Raw genomic sequence first — 14,978 nt, forward strand, 5'->3', positions numbered from 1 at the left:
ACGCTACTTTTTTACCAAAGTCACCAGATCAAAATTCTGAGATAGCCATTTTATTCAGCATAGTCGAAAAACCTTATAGCTATCTCTTTGGGGACGACTTACTCCCCCAAAGTCCCGTGGGAGGGGCTACAAGTTACAAACTTTGACCAGAGCTTACATATAGTAATGGTTATTGGGAAGTGTACAGACGTTTTCTGGGGGTTTTTTGGTTGGCAGGGAGGGGTTGAGGGGAGGAATTATGTAGGGGGAACTTTCCATGGAGAAATTTGTCATGGGGAAAAAATCTCCATGAAAGGGGCGCAGGATTTTCTAGCATTATTTAAAGAAAAATGAAAAAATGAATGTGAAAAAGTTTTTTTCAACTGAAAGTAAGGAGCAGCATTAAAACTTAAAACGAACGGAAATTATTGCGCATATGAGGGGTTCACCCTCCTTCTAATACCTTGCTCTTTACGCTTAAGTATTTTTAGTAATTTCAACTATTTATTCTACCACCTTTGTGATTCAGGTGTCATTCTTAAGGATTTGAGACAAAATTTAAGCTTTAATGTAAAGAGAGAGGTACTGACGAGGGAGCGAACCCCCTCATATTCGTAATAAGAACATACGAATATATAAGTTCGTTGCGTAAGCTTATTCGTAAGTTACGTATATATTTTACTAATAAAAACGTTCTTAAAAAATTTAAAGTTCTAATTGTTTTTTTAAGTAACCGAAAAATTGGAGGGCAACTAGAGCTCCTCCTCCGCTCCTTTTTTCTCAAAATCATTCGATCAAAACTATGAGAAAGCCATTTAGCCATAAAAATAAATATGCAAAATTCGTTTTGATTATTCATCTGCGGAGAGCCAAAATCAAAACATGCATTAATTCAAAAACGTCCAGAAATTAAATAAAAAAAACAATTTTTTTTAACTGAAGGTAAGGAGCGACATTAAAACTTAAAACGAACAAAAATTACTACGTATATGAAAGGGGCTGTTCCCTCCTGAACACCCGCTCTTTACGCTAAAGATTTTTAATGTTTTAAAAAGTAGAGTTTAGAGAAAGAGTCAAACCTTAGCGTAAAGAGCGGGTAGTTGAGGAGGGAACAGCCCCTTTCATATACGGAGTAATTTCTGTTCGTTTTAAGTTTTAATATCGCTCCTTACTTTCAGTTAAAAAAACTAGTTTTTTTTTAAATTTAATTTCGTACAAAAATGTTGTATTTAAAACAAACTTGAAATGTTTACAAGATTATGTCATTGGTCTAAGTAAAGTAGGTGACCTAAGTAAAGTTTATTGGACACATATATAAAACTTCTTTAAATATAATATTTAGTTCCTTAAATATCGAAATATAAATATTTACTATGCCTTAAACGCTGCTCGGAATGACTGAAGTCTTAACTCCGAAATTATTGCGTAGAATCTATAGATTTGTTCCGTTTTCATAGTATGTTTTCAGGAAAACCATGAATCGGGAAATGAAAAAGTGCTCTAGAGAACAGAAGTTTATATCCGCTTCTTTGTCATCGGTTCCAAGGGAGTTTCAGAGGCTGTTTTATAGGCGAAGAGAAACACAGCGCCGTGATAACAAGTTTGCAAAGTGCACTTTTTATGCATCTGTAGAAAGGGCCATATCCAGGACTTTTTTTTTAGAGGAGGGGGGCTTACAAAAGGATTTTTTCGGGGGGTGGGACTACAAAAAAAGCTTTAAAATATATTTCCTATTCTTTTTTGTTACATTTTTACGAGTCGGATTTTTTTTTGGGGGGGGGGGTTCAAACTCCCTATTCCCTCCCCTGGATATGTCCTTGTCTGAATATTAACCTCGGTGTTAACAGACTAACGCTTTCTGATTAACTTAAGAAAAGAGCAAAATAGAGGTATCCGAGCATCCATAGCCCTTAATAAAAGAAGAAAGAAAAAAAAAATATTAAAACAACACTATAGATAGAATAAAACAATTTTACAAGTACAATTTTTACAATTTTACTCTTGGTACTTGTCTATTATCCCGACCTAACTCGAGTTCTTGATCAGAGTAAAACCGGTTTCTCTGTCTGCATTTGGTTATAATTAGCTTAGCCTAAGTGAGATAAACTACTATGTAGGTATATTTTAATTAAATATTTAATATATAGAGTTGGTTAGGTTAGGTATTTAAGATAATGCGTTCTGGGTGGCCTCCTTTCCATAATTCTCTGTCGTAGTTTCCATAATTTTGTCACTAAAGTATTATACTTTCATCAGATTTTGGTATATTTCATTATGATTAGCCTAACTTCACTTCTTGAATGTGGTTGGGATAATACACAAGTACCTGTTTCTCCAGTGACCACAAAAATTGCTACGATTACTGGAAATTAATACCGGCCTCCAAGATGATAAATTTTGCAAAATCGAAGTCTTTTTGGTTGAGCGAAGTTGTATCTTAAAACGAACAAAAAATTATTGCTTCGCCTGTATCTATAAACCTAGTGCAAACAAACATGCTAGTTTGAACACCTATGTTTGTAGTGTGAGGCAAGACTAGCGCCTTACGGAAAGCAAAAAACTCATGTATAAGGGACAGGAATTTTTTGATTTCTACTGTAAAAAATAAAAGAAAAGAAAAATTTTTTCAGCTCAAAGAAAGGAGAAACACTAAAACTTAAAACGAGCAGAAACTATTACGTATATAAGGGGAATTTCCCACCTTATTTTAAGGTATATAAGGGGAATGTTGCATCTTACTTTGAGCTGAAAAAACTTGTTTTTTTTATTTAATTTCTGATAATTTTTTTAAATAATGCCAGGTATTCCGGCGGAAAATCTCCCTCTCCACGGAAATGTCCTCTGGACAATTAAATCCTGGTGAAAATTTATCCCGGACAATTACCCTTAACATGTCCACACGTAAAATTGAGTCGGTAAAGAAAAAGCAAGACATATAAAGAAATTTTGCATAAGAATTCTGGCGAATACCCCCAGTATAAAATGTCCCCTGAAAAGTTCACCCCCGGAAACTTCCATTTTCGTGCTAAATTCTCCCCGTGCAAAATCCCCCCAGTAGAAAATTCGTCCTCTCCTTCCCACTTGAAAAATGTATGCATACTTCCCAATTACAAATAATAATTTGTTATTTTAATTATGTTAAATAATAATAATTACAAATAATACGTAAACAATAAGCAAATTTTATAACTGAAAGACATTTCCCCAGGGGCTCTGGGGGTCATGTTATCTCTAAAGCCATAGTTATTGGGCCTTTCAACTATGCTAAATAAAATAGCTATCTCAAAATTTTGATCGGATGATTTGGGAAAAGTTGGGGCGGGAAGGGGCCTTGTTGCCCCTCCAATTTTCTTATCACTTTAAAAGGGTGCCAAAAATTTTAATTTTCATTAGAATGAGCCCTCTCCCGATGTTCTAGCCCACTGGGTAGATATTTACACCACTGGAAATAAAAAAATAAACACGCATCCCTGATCTCTCTTCTTGCAAAAAATACAAATTCCACATTTTTGCAGATATGAGCTTGAGACCTCTACAGTGATATGCTGAATATAATGGGGTGATTTCCATTCATATTCTATGATTTTTAGGGGGTGTTTACCCCTTTTTCGAAAATCAGGCAAATTTCTCAGGATCATAACTTCTGATGGATAAGACAAAACTTAATGAATTTTATATATTTGAAATCAGCATAAAAATCAAATTCTTTGATATAATTATTGGTATCAAAATTCCGTTTTTTACTGTTTCTGTTACTATTGAGCTGGGTCGCTCCTTACTTACAGTTCGTTACCACGAACTGTTTGAAAAATATTCTAAAACATTTTCTGAACATAATCCTACAGATAAAGAGAAATTTCATCATTCGGTTTATTTGCACTAGTTTTACAGATGCATGGTGCATAGGATACGAAGCAAGGCTGCATCCAGAGAGGGGGTTACGGGTTTTAACCCTCTCTGAAATTCTTTCTGACTCGTAAGAAGGTATCAAAAATGCATAAAAACAAATTTTTGAGGCAGTTTTTGAAGTTTTGTTTGTGTGAAACCCTCCCGGTGCAAAAATCCTGGAGACGCCCTTGATACGTAGCAATAATTTTTTTTTTCGTTAAGTTTCAACTTCGCTCTTCACTTCCATAATAAATTCTTCGTTTTTTTTAAATTAATCTTTGCTGTTTTTTTTTGTTTACAAAAGTTATGTGAAAGTTAAATAATAAGCTTACTACTGCTACTACTACTACTACTACTACTACTACTACTACTACTACTACTACTAATACTAATAACTCACTGCAGCACCAAGCCGCCTGAGACCAACTCAGCTACGCACGCTCCTCCTCCAACCTAATCTATTCAGGGCCTCCCTCTTTACACCCTCCCAGGAAGCTCCCATTTCCTTTAAATCTTTATTTATGACATCCTCCCACCCAAGACGAGGACGACGTGCTTTCCGTGTAGCGCCAGACAGCTGGCCAAAAAGGAGAATCTTCGGCAGTCTGTCATCCTTCATCCACAGAACGTGGCCTAGCCAACCCAACCTTTCTTTCATTATAGCCCTAGAAAGCGGGATTGAACCACATTTTTCGTACAGCTTACTGTTTGAAATACGGTCAGTCAGGTGGGTACCCAGAACAATCCGTAGGCAATTTCTCTGGAAAACATCTAGCAAATTTCCATCAGCTTTTCGGAGCATCCTTGCTTCAGAGTCATATTTGACCATTGTCACCACAGTAACTTCTAATATTCTAATCTTGGTTTGCAGACTTATCTTCTTATTCTTCCAAACCTTTTCAACTGTGAAAAAACACCCTAAGCCTTAGCTATTCTATTTTTAACATCTTCGCTGCTCCCTCCGTCTTTACTAATAATACTACCAAGGTAAGTGAAGCTGCCCACCTAATCAATCTTTTCGTTACCCAATGTCACCTTTTGATCTTCACTTATTCCTAGTCTAAGTGACTTAGTCTTCTTAACATTAATTTTCAAACCTGTTCTAGCATCCTAAACCCGCAAAACCTCTAAAAATTCATTCATTCTGCTCTCACTTTCATCTAATATGCTTAAATGATCAGTATAATCTAAGTCCAGGAGAATTATTCCTCCCCATTTGATTCCGTGGTCTACAATTGCCTTCATGGGCTCCTTAAGACAAAGGAAGGAAGGATGGGGTACATAGGCAGGGAGTAGGACTCATGATGAATAAGGAAGCTCCTAAGTCTTGCTTAGGCTGGGAAGGTATTAATAATAGAATTCTAATTTCTCATTTTATGACAAAAAGTTCAGGGTATCAGTTATAGTAGTATATAATATCGTTATTTGTATTATCTTGAGAGAAATAAGAATGAACAAGCGAAGTTTGTCTCGTACACTAAAAGTTGGGTCTATTAAACCCGTCTCATTGACACATTATGTCTGAAGCTCGCCTTCAGAAAAAAAATGAGGAAAAGAAAGATTATTCTTTCGCCCTTCAATTGTTTACTAACAATTTTAGTAACCAATTCCCCGTTACATCGTGGAAACAAAAATGTTACGTAACAAATATCGCTAGCTAAAAATGTTCAGAAATGTACTAGTCGGGCAGGAAATACAAGAAAAGGCAGGCTTGGAAAGAAAAGCAAACAGTATAGCCAACTAGGCTAGCTGTGCACATCCCTGCCACTCATGCAAAAATCCTTGCCAAAAATGTGATTTTCTTGGTTTTCTAAGATTGATGACTGTAAATCTCCAGTTGATGGTTTTCAACGACGATGATTTCAGTTGCCTACCTTTCGATATGGCGTCATATTTGAGGGATTCTGGGCACTTTTTTGAAATTTCCAACATTTGTTTTCATAATGTCAGGCTATTTTTCTTTAAGGTAAGGTAAAGAATACGGTATTAGACTTAACAATTCCTACCGGCTGTGCTGATCACTTCTTCATGGCCCTTCAGCCAGAAAGTGCACTGGGGACTGGGGGCTAGCCATCCTGGGCTTTCGCATACCCTTTCAATTTACTTTCCCCAAATTTCTCCACGTGCCGTTTCATAGCTGAACTGACTCTGGCTGAGTTTATACTGTCAGGCCACTGACCTGCGTACTGAACTAAACAACCAGTGACACCAGTAATCGAACCCCTTTCCTCATGACAAAGGACTTCAAGTCTAGTGGGCTGACTGCTCGGCTAGGACCGTGAAATCTGATTCTGTGGAATCTGAATAATACTTATTATTTCTGAATCAGCGTACATTGAGAACTGTTCTCCACTAGACAGTCTCTCAGAAAACCGTTTAAACTTTCATTTACTATACGGAACAGCAAAGTCTTAAAAATAAAAACCTGTTCTAGGCGATTACTGTTTACCGTTGCCTTATTAATCACATGTGTAGCACTACATAGTGCTGTGTTTGTCGAATAAAATACGACACTTTTTTCCTAAAATTAAATTTTTAGTGCAACTTTTTGTTCTATTCTGATGAAACTATTGTAACTTTTTAGAATCCCGCTAAATATTAAACGTCAGCTATGCTTGTGTCTGGACCAACCGAACGTACGAGGAACTGACTGGAGACTCTTGGCACAATCCCTGCGAGTAGACAGGTAAGTCTCAGTTGGATGTCATTTAAACACATATTATTAAAGTTTTATTTACAGATTACTCTACAAGATTACCGTGCCTGGCGAAATTTCTAGGTTCCAGATGCGCAGCAAATCCATGCATTCATAGCTAACCAAGAGCAGCTAAGGAATATTCCCAGTAGTTATGATTGTTTTCTTCTGGTAATACAGAAGGAAGCAGCATGATTTTATTTAAGACCATTATCCTTTTTGACTCACTTCTTCGCTCGTAATCAATATTAATTGAGATGCTTCTATTAAAGATCTGTCAATACTTTTTTTATGGAGTAATCTTTCTGTTAATCTGTCTTCCAGTATTGACGGGGTTAGCGGTTTGCATAAACATGGTGGCCCACCATCGTTCAGCATCCAGCATTGCTCACGCAGAAGATCCTTACCCTAGTTATTGTCCCCTCGTCTTTCTGTACTGGTGATGTCACGTCTATTCCCAAGAAGAGTGAAACTACCGCTCAATGCACTTTGTTTCGGCCTATTACCGTTTCAACGACTCTGTGCAAACTATTCATATTAGTTGTTGTAGCTGACATTGAGACTAAATGTTATGTTCCACCTAATCAGTTCGGTTTTCAGTGGAAATTCGATTTTCCTGAGGCACTTTCTGCTGTTGCCAACTTGCTAATTGAATCTGATGATTTGGGTTTTCCCCTGTTTCTTGGAGGACTTTATGTCCTTCGTGCTTTTGGCTCCCTTATCCATGCGGCAATGCTCCTTCTTGCTGATAAAAGTGTTGCAAATTTTTATATCATCAAGGCTTTTAGCGATATATTTTCGTCTTAATTCCGTCTTAAGATCCCTTTTACAAAATTTGAGGAGCCGATTCTCCGAGCTAGAAGAACCCCTGTCCGAACAGGAGCCAACCAAGGCGCAATTCTTTTCCCGTTCCATTTAACAAGTATGTTGTGGATCTCTAAAAAAAATGTATATCCTTCTACTTTTCCAATGGTATCAATGCTTCTCTTGTGTCTTATGTTGATAGCATCCTTAATATCAGCCGAACTATTGGACAACTTTCCTAAATTTTTAAAAACCTGGAAGATGAATACCTAAACCTTGTTCTTGAATTTAACACTGGGAAGTGTGAATTACTCGTTTTCAAACAGTTCGTGGTAACGACCCGGCTCAATAGTAACCGAAACTTAAAAAAATAGAATTTTGATACCAATAGTTACATCACAAGAATTGTATTTTAATGCTGATTTTAAATATATAAGTTTCATCAAGTTTAGTTGTACCCATCAATAATTACGAACCTCAGAAAATTTGCCTTGTTATAGAAAATATGGAGAAACACCCCCTAAAAGTCATACGATTTTAACACAAATCACACCATCAGATTCGTGGTAACGACCCGGCTCAATAGTAACCGAAACTTTAAAAAATAGAATTTTGATACCAATAGTTACATCAAAAGAATTGTATTTTAATGCTGATTTTAAATACATAAGTTTCATCAAGTTTAGTCATACCCATCAATAGTTACGAACCTGAGAAAATTTGCCTTATTATAGAAAATATGTAGAAACACCCCCTAAAAGTCATACGATTTTAACACAAATCACACCATCAGATTCATCGTATCAGAGAACCCTAATTTTGAATTTTCAAGCTCCTACCTACAAAAATGTGGAATTTCGCATTTTTTGCCAGAAGACAGATCACGGATGCGTGTTTATTTGTTCTTTTGTTTGTTTTTTTCCCAGGGGTGATCGTATCGATTCAGTGGTCCTAGAATGTCGCGAGAGGGCTCATTCTAACGAAAATTAAAAGTTTTAGTTGCCTTTTTAAGTGAACAAAAAACTGAAGGGCACCTAGGCTCCCTCCCACACTTATTTTTTCTCCAAAGTCACTGGACCAAAATTCTGAGATAGCCATTTTATTCACCATAGTCGAAAAACCTAATAACTATGTCTTTGGGGACGACTTACTCTCCCACAGTCCCCGTGCGAGGGGCTGCAAGTTACAAACTTTGACCAGTGTCAACATATAATAATGATTATTGGGAAGTGTACTGACGTTTTCAGGGGGATTTCTTTGGTTTGGTTGGGGAGAAGGTGAGGAGGGGGGTTATGTGGGAGGATTTATCGATGGAGGAATTTTTCATGGGGGAAAAGAATTTCAATGAAGGGGGCGCAGAATTGTCTAGCATTATTTAAAAAAACAATGAAAAAATAAATATGAAAAGTTTTTTCAACTGATAGTAAGGAGCAGCATTAAAACTTAAAACGAACAGAAATTGTTACGCATATGAAGGGTTCACCTCCTCGTAATACCTCGCTCTTTACGCTAAAGTATTTTTAGTAATTTGAGCTATTTATTCTACAACCTTTGTGATTCAGGGGTCATTCTTAAGGAATTGGGACAAAATTTAAACTTTAGTGTAAAGAGCGAGGTATTGACGAGTGGTTGAACCCCCTCGTATACTTAATAAAAAAATACGGATATAGAAGTTCGTTTTGTAAGTTAAAACTATGAGAAAGCCATTTGGCCAACCAAAAATTAATATGCAAATTTCGTTTCAATTATTTATGTGCGGAGAGCCAAAATAAAAACATGCATTAATTCAAAAACGTTCAGAAATTAAATAAAAAAAAACAAGTTTTTTTTAGCTGAAAATAAGGAGCGACATTAAAACTTAAAACGAACAGAAATTACTCCGTATATGAAAGGGGCTTTTCCTCCTCAACGCCCCGTTCTTTACGCTAAAGTTTTTTACTGTTCTAAAAAGTAGACTTAAGAGAAAGATTCAAACTTTAGCGTAAAGAGCAGGGCGTTGAGGAGGAAAACCCCTTTCATATATGGAGTAATTTCTGTTCGTTTTAAGTTTTAAGGTCGCTCCTTACTTTCAGTTGAAAATAAACTTGTTTTTTAATTTAATTTATGAACGTTTTTGAGTGAATGCATGTTTTGATTCTGGCTCATCGCACATGAATAATTAAAACGAAATTTGCATCTGAGTTTTTTTTTGCTAGATAGATTTCTCATAGTTTTGATTGGACAATTTTGATAAAACAAAGGGGCGGGGGAGGAGGCCTAGTTGCTTTCCAATTTCTGGCCACTTAAAAAATGGAAAAAGAATTTTTTTTTTTATTTTTTACGAACGTTTTGTTAGCAATAAATATACGTAACTTACAAATTAATTTACATAATGAACTTCTATATTTGTGTGTTTTTATTACGTATATGAGGGGGTTCGCCCCCTCTTCAATACCTCACTCTTTATACTAGAGCTTGAATTTTGTCCCAATCCTTTAAGAATGTCCCCTGAATTGCAAAGGCCGTAGAATAAATATTTGAAATTACTAAAAATACTTTGAGTATTAAGTTTTAATGCTGCTCATTACTTCCAAATGAAAAAATATTTATTTTCTCATTTTTTTAAATAATGCTAAAAAATTCTGCGCCCCCTTTATGGAAATAATCTTCTCTCATGATAAATTCCTCCGTGGAAATATTCTCCTACGTAACCTCCTCCCCCCGACACACGCGGACCAAACGCGAAAAATACCCCTGAAAACGTCTGTACACTTCATAATAACCCTTACTGTATGTAAACAATGGTCAAAGTTTGTACATTGTAGCCCCTCCTCCGGGGATTTGGGGAATGAAGTCGTCCCCAAAGACATAGTTGTTAGGTTTTCGACTAAGCCGAACAGAATGGCCATCTCAAAATGTTGATCCGGTGACTTTGGAGAAAAATGTGCGTTGGAGGGGGCCTAGGTGCCCTCCAATATTTTGGTTACTTAAAAAGGGGACTAGAACTTTTGATTTCCGTTAGAATGAGCCCTCTTGCGACATTCTAGGACCACTTGGTCAATACGGTCACCCCTGGGAAAAAAAAACAACAAACAAATAAATAAACACGCATCCGTGATCTGCCTTCTGGCAAAAAATACAAAATTCCACATTTTTGTAGATTGGAGTTTGAAACTTTTACAGTAGGGTTCTCTTTTACGCTGAATCTGATGGTGCGATTTTCGACTTTTAGGGGGTGTATCCCTCTATTTTCTAAAATAAAGCAAATTTTCTCAGGCTCGTAACTTTTGATGGGTAATACTAAACTTGATGAAACTTATATATTTGAAATCAACATTAAAATGCAATTCTTTTGATGTAACTATTGGTATTAAAACTCCGTTTTGTATAGTTTCGGTTATTATTGAGCTGGTCGCTCCTTACTACAGTTCGTTACCACGAACTGTTTGATAAATAGTGACTAAAACTCTAAAAAACGGGATTTTGACAGAGACATATGCATCAAAAGAGTTTGTTTATATGCTGTTTACAAATATGTGCAATTTTGTTAAGTTCAAGGCCTTCCATCAAAAGTTGCTATCATTAGAACATTTTATAATGTTCGTAAAAAGGGAAACGTTCCCAAAATGAAGAGATATTTTAGGGAAAATTGTAATATCAACTTTAGCATGTCTCAAAACCTTACAGCATGGGTTGTATTCCCTTGTCAACAATTATCCCATTTCGCGTTGTCCCATTAATGATAGTCAAAAATTTTTGCTTCTTTGTTTCTTGAGAGTTTTCTATCCCCTGGGAGGATCACATCGAACATATAATGAAAGAATAGTGGAAATGGGATTACCTGAATGCACCCAATCTAAATGAGGTCAAACCTAAAGTTCCAGTGTCTTTTTGAGTGAGAAACGAGATTGTGCTAAAATAAAGGACTTATTTTTCTGTAAAGTACAGTAAGTTCAAGTTCAAGTTCTGTTTATTTCTACATAAATTCAATATAAAAAGCCAATTTGGCAGAGAGAGGGCTCGAGAGAGGGCTAATCTTGACCCAGATATGCCAAAAACACTATCAAGCTGGAATTTTGTCGTAGTAATAGTTTAGAACTATCAAAGAGCTATGAATGTACCCTCCCAGCTTTAGAAGGCCCCACTGCTGTGCAGGGGTTCGTTCATTCTTAAGCATAAATTATGTATAATTCTATAAGCATAAATAACGATCATTACAGATAGTCATAGTCTATCCGTTAGTGTAGACTTAGTAAAGAGCGAAATTCCACCCATGTACTATTTTTTTTTACTGCCCTATCATGGAGAACAGATGGTTGTAGAAACTGTGTGAAGGGTCTGTTTCATCCCAAATTAAGAGTTCTAGTGTCTTTACGAAAGGGCCAAAATGATCTGACAGCATCACCCTATTTGGGATTGGAGCTAATTTTCAAAATGACATGGAGTTCATAGATGCATTTTAGCAGAAAAAAGATGGACCTGTCACATGTTGTTAAAATCAGAGTCATACAAGGATTACCGATCTTCATGATTAAAGGGTCGTAAGTGTTTTCCTTCAGCCCGTAATCCCTGTTATTCATTAAACCTAAGTCATTGGAATCTCCAGAGCTGCAATATTACTGCCCTGAATAAAAAAGAAACACCCAAGTAAAATTTTCACAAGTGGTGTTTGATTAAAATTGAATAAATAAGCCAAAATTGATTAATAAATAATAATTGATTAAAATTGAATTAATAAGCCGAAAGTAATAAATAAAGGTTACTGAGCTCCAGGGCCGTATCCAGGATTTTTTCGGGGGGTGGGGTGGAAGGGGGTTACAAAAGGATTTTTTTGGTGGGGGATGAATTTTTTTAGTGTATCAAAAATTTGATTATATTCATTTTTTACGTTTTTACGAGTCGGACAAACATTACGGGGGGGAGAGGAGTGTCAAACCCCTTAACCTCCCCCTGGGTACGGTATGTCTGAGCCCACTGGGTCACTGGGTAATCTATGGTAGGCAAATGCTGGTAAAGTCACGCATTGTTTCAAACTGATTAACTTGATGGTGACAAACCTGATGTCAATAGTTATAATACGCAAGTCCAAAGGCAAAAAAAAAAAATAAGTTTAAACTTGTTTCAGAAATAGTGCTGACTTGAATCAGATGGAGTATTTAAGGATTTGCGACCAAGACTAATATTACTAACAGCCATGAACTATTTGGGTTCTCTTGAAAAAAAAAAGGTTTTGTTCCCACTACTTTGGTTTTATGATTGAAATTCCTGATTACTGCTTATCTTAAGTGAATTCGCAAATCATAAAAATGACAAAAGTTGACTTGACTACAAATTTTTCTGTCAAAAGTTTCTTTTAATCTGCGATTTGAGTTATTAAGTGTTCTAACAATAATACGCAAGTCCAAAGGCAAAAAAATAAGTTTTAACTTGTTTCAGAAATAGTATTGACTTGAATCAGACAGAGTATCTAAGGATTTGCGACCAAGACTAATATTTCTAACAGCCATGAACTATTTGGGTTCTCTTGAAAAAAAAGGTTTTGTTCCCACTACTTTGGTTTTATGATTAAAATTCTTGATTACTTCTTATCTTAAATGAACTCGTAAATCATAAAAATGACAAAATTTGACTTGACTACAAATTTTGCTGTCAAAAGTTTCTTTTAATCTGCGATTTGAGTTATTAAGTGTTCTAACAAAAACGACCACCAAATGTGCGTGTCTGTGCGCACTAACATAAGCACGAAACTGCAATTAAATTTATTCGTCTTTCTCCCAGCCTTGCAGATTGATGTCATAAAATAAACAATAATCTCTGTGTCGGCTCAAGATCGGCAAGCCCTTTGTTCATTGGCAAAAATAATAAAATTAAGATATTAGTTTTATATTAATGGTAGTTCATATAATGTTTGTCACAACAAACAAAGATCTGTGATTGTGCGGTTGCGTCAACTCGAAACAAGATTTCAAGAAGCTGTAAAATTGAAGATTTTGAAATTTCATGCTTATAAACAGAAGTAGGGGGGAGGATATGACGGAACTCCTATTTTTTGATTCGTAATTTTCTTTAGCAAGAATGCATGTACTATTGATTTTTGAATGTTTTGCCGCTAGCCTTGGAAATTATCGTAGTTACCAGTTGTATGGATAATTAGTCCCAACTCCGATTAAACAATCTCCATACCGACATTACTCCGTAGGAGAAAAATAGTAAACTATTGTAAATTCATCCTCAGAAAAGATTGCAGCAATTCATGAAAATGTCTATAGTCGGCAACTCACACGACACTGAAGCTCAACCGACATTGTTATCTGCTCCTGTTAGGCTGATAGTAGCCGGTATAACTACTACTAACTAGATAAAATAGCGAAAGAATTTTTTTTTTCTCGTCTGCCACTAGCACACACACATTGCCCCACCCCCTCAAAGATCATTTTGAGTCTCCCATAATTTGTTCACTTATTTCGCATGTCCGAATTTCATCCCCCCTCAGGTATGGCTCCTCAAAAATAATTCAAAAGTACGCACCCGGTCTACAGTGAAATTTGGTACTATTGGGGGTTCTCAATATCAAATACTAATGAAGATGAAAAAAAACAGCGTCTGGCATGAATTGTGGCTAATTTTCTAGTCTATATCGCAATTTTTCCGATCCATCAAAGTAAGACCGATGTACTCTGGAATCATTAGTTCATCTTGCAGACTATTCAAATATTTGCCAGCCATAGAAAGGTTATCTCTGAGTTGGCCTTTTGAGGGGGGAGTTAAAAATATGACGGCTCATTCCTCTTTTTTGATACTATCTGCTCGAACTGCTTTAAGCGGGAAGCAATAAAAACTTTATGGAGAAAGGGGCTATGATTAATAAATTCCGTCTGGGAAAATTGAAGATAATTTATGGAAAACTTGTGTTGATTTCTTTACGTTTAGGATTTACACTGTTGGTTCTTTTACAATCAAGTATCATTTATTCACGTTCAATAAAGGAAACATTAGGATAGGTAAGTATAATTCTTTTTTTGACGTAGTATATTTATAAAAAGCAGTCATTTCTTTACCTGCCAACGGGACGGATGGGAGCCATTGCTGGCTGGAAAGGAAAGGGGTTGTAGATCTCTTTATCGTCTCTACTGGTCTGTATACTAGCTGTTTGCAAGCGACATCGATTAGCTTTTATTTATTACTCTTTTTATAGATATTATAGTGTAACCAGTTGATTAATACCAGATAATTGCATAAAAACGCCTATATCTCACTTCAAAGTTTTATTACCATATAGCCCCTCTCAGTTTCTAGCAATTACCCCATCCATATTTCTTAATGATTGTCCTTTTGGTATTGTCTACGAGCCTTCAAATGTCTATACATTTTGAAGTGTACTTTTGTTTTTCGGCTATATTTCCTGTAATACCGAAAAAAATGACCCAATATCTGTAGGATTTCTTTGGACATGACCTAAGCAGGAGCTTTGAGCAGGATGTAGATGGAGTAGCAGTGTTTGTCATTGTGTTGATGCCAGGCAACTAAACGTTGAAGCGAATTTTAGCAGTAATAGCTTAATGGTGTTTATCTTGGTTTAATAGAACTATTTTTCCTGCTTAACCCATCGAAGATGATTGGATTTTCACTCCTA

General features: G+C 36.0%; 1 protein-coding gene across 4 annotated transcripts in view; it reads left to right on the forward strand.

The window, feature by feature from the left end:
• The window catches only part of LOC136036139 (netrin receptor UNC5C-like), a 216,043-nt gene that overhangs the window by 178,912 nt on the left and 22,153 nt on the right, over window positions 1-14,978 (forward strand). For all 4 annotated transcript variants that reach the window (XM_065718169.1, XM_065718171.1, XM_065718170.1 and 1 more), the window contains one exon: window positions 6,452-6,553. In XM_065718169.1, the coding sequence (XP_065574241.1) occupies window positions 6,452-6,553 (102 nt within the window). The remainder of the gene's footprint in view (window positions 1-6,451; window positions 6,554-14,978) is intronic.

Source organism: Artemia franciscana, chromosome 15 (genome assembly GCF_032884065.1).
Source record: "Artemia franciscana chromosome 15, ASM3288406v1, whole genome shotgun sequence".
NCBI classification, from domain to species: Eukaryota; Metazoa; Arthropoda; class Branchiopoda; order Anostraca; family Artemiidae; genus Artemia; species Artemia franciscana.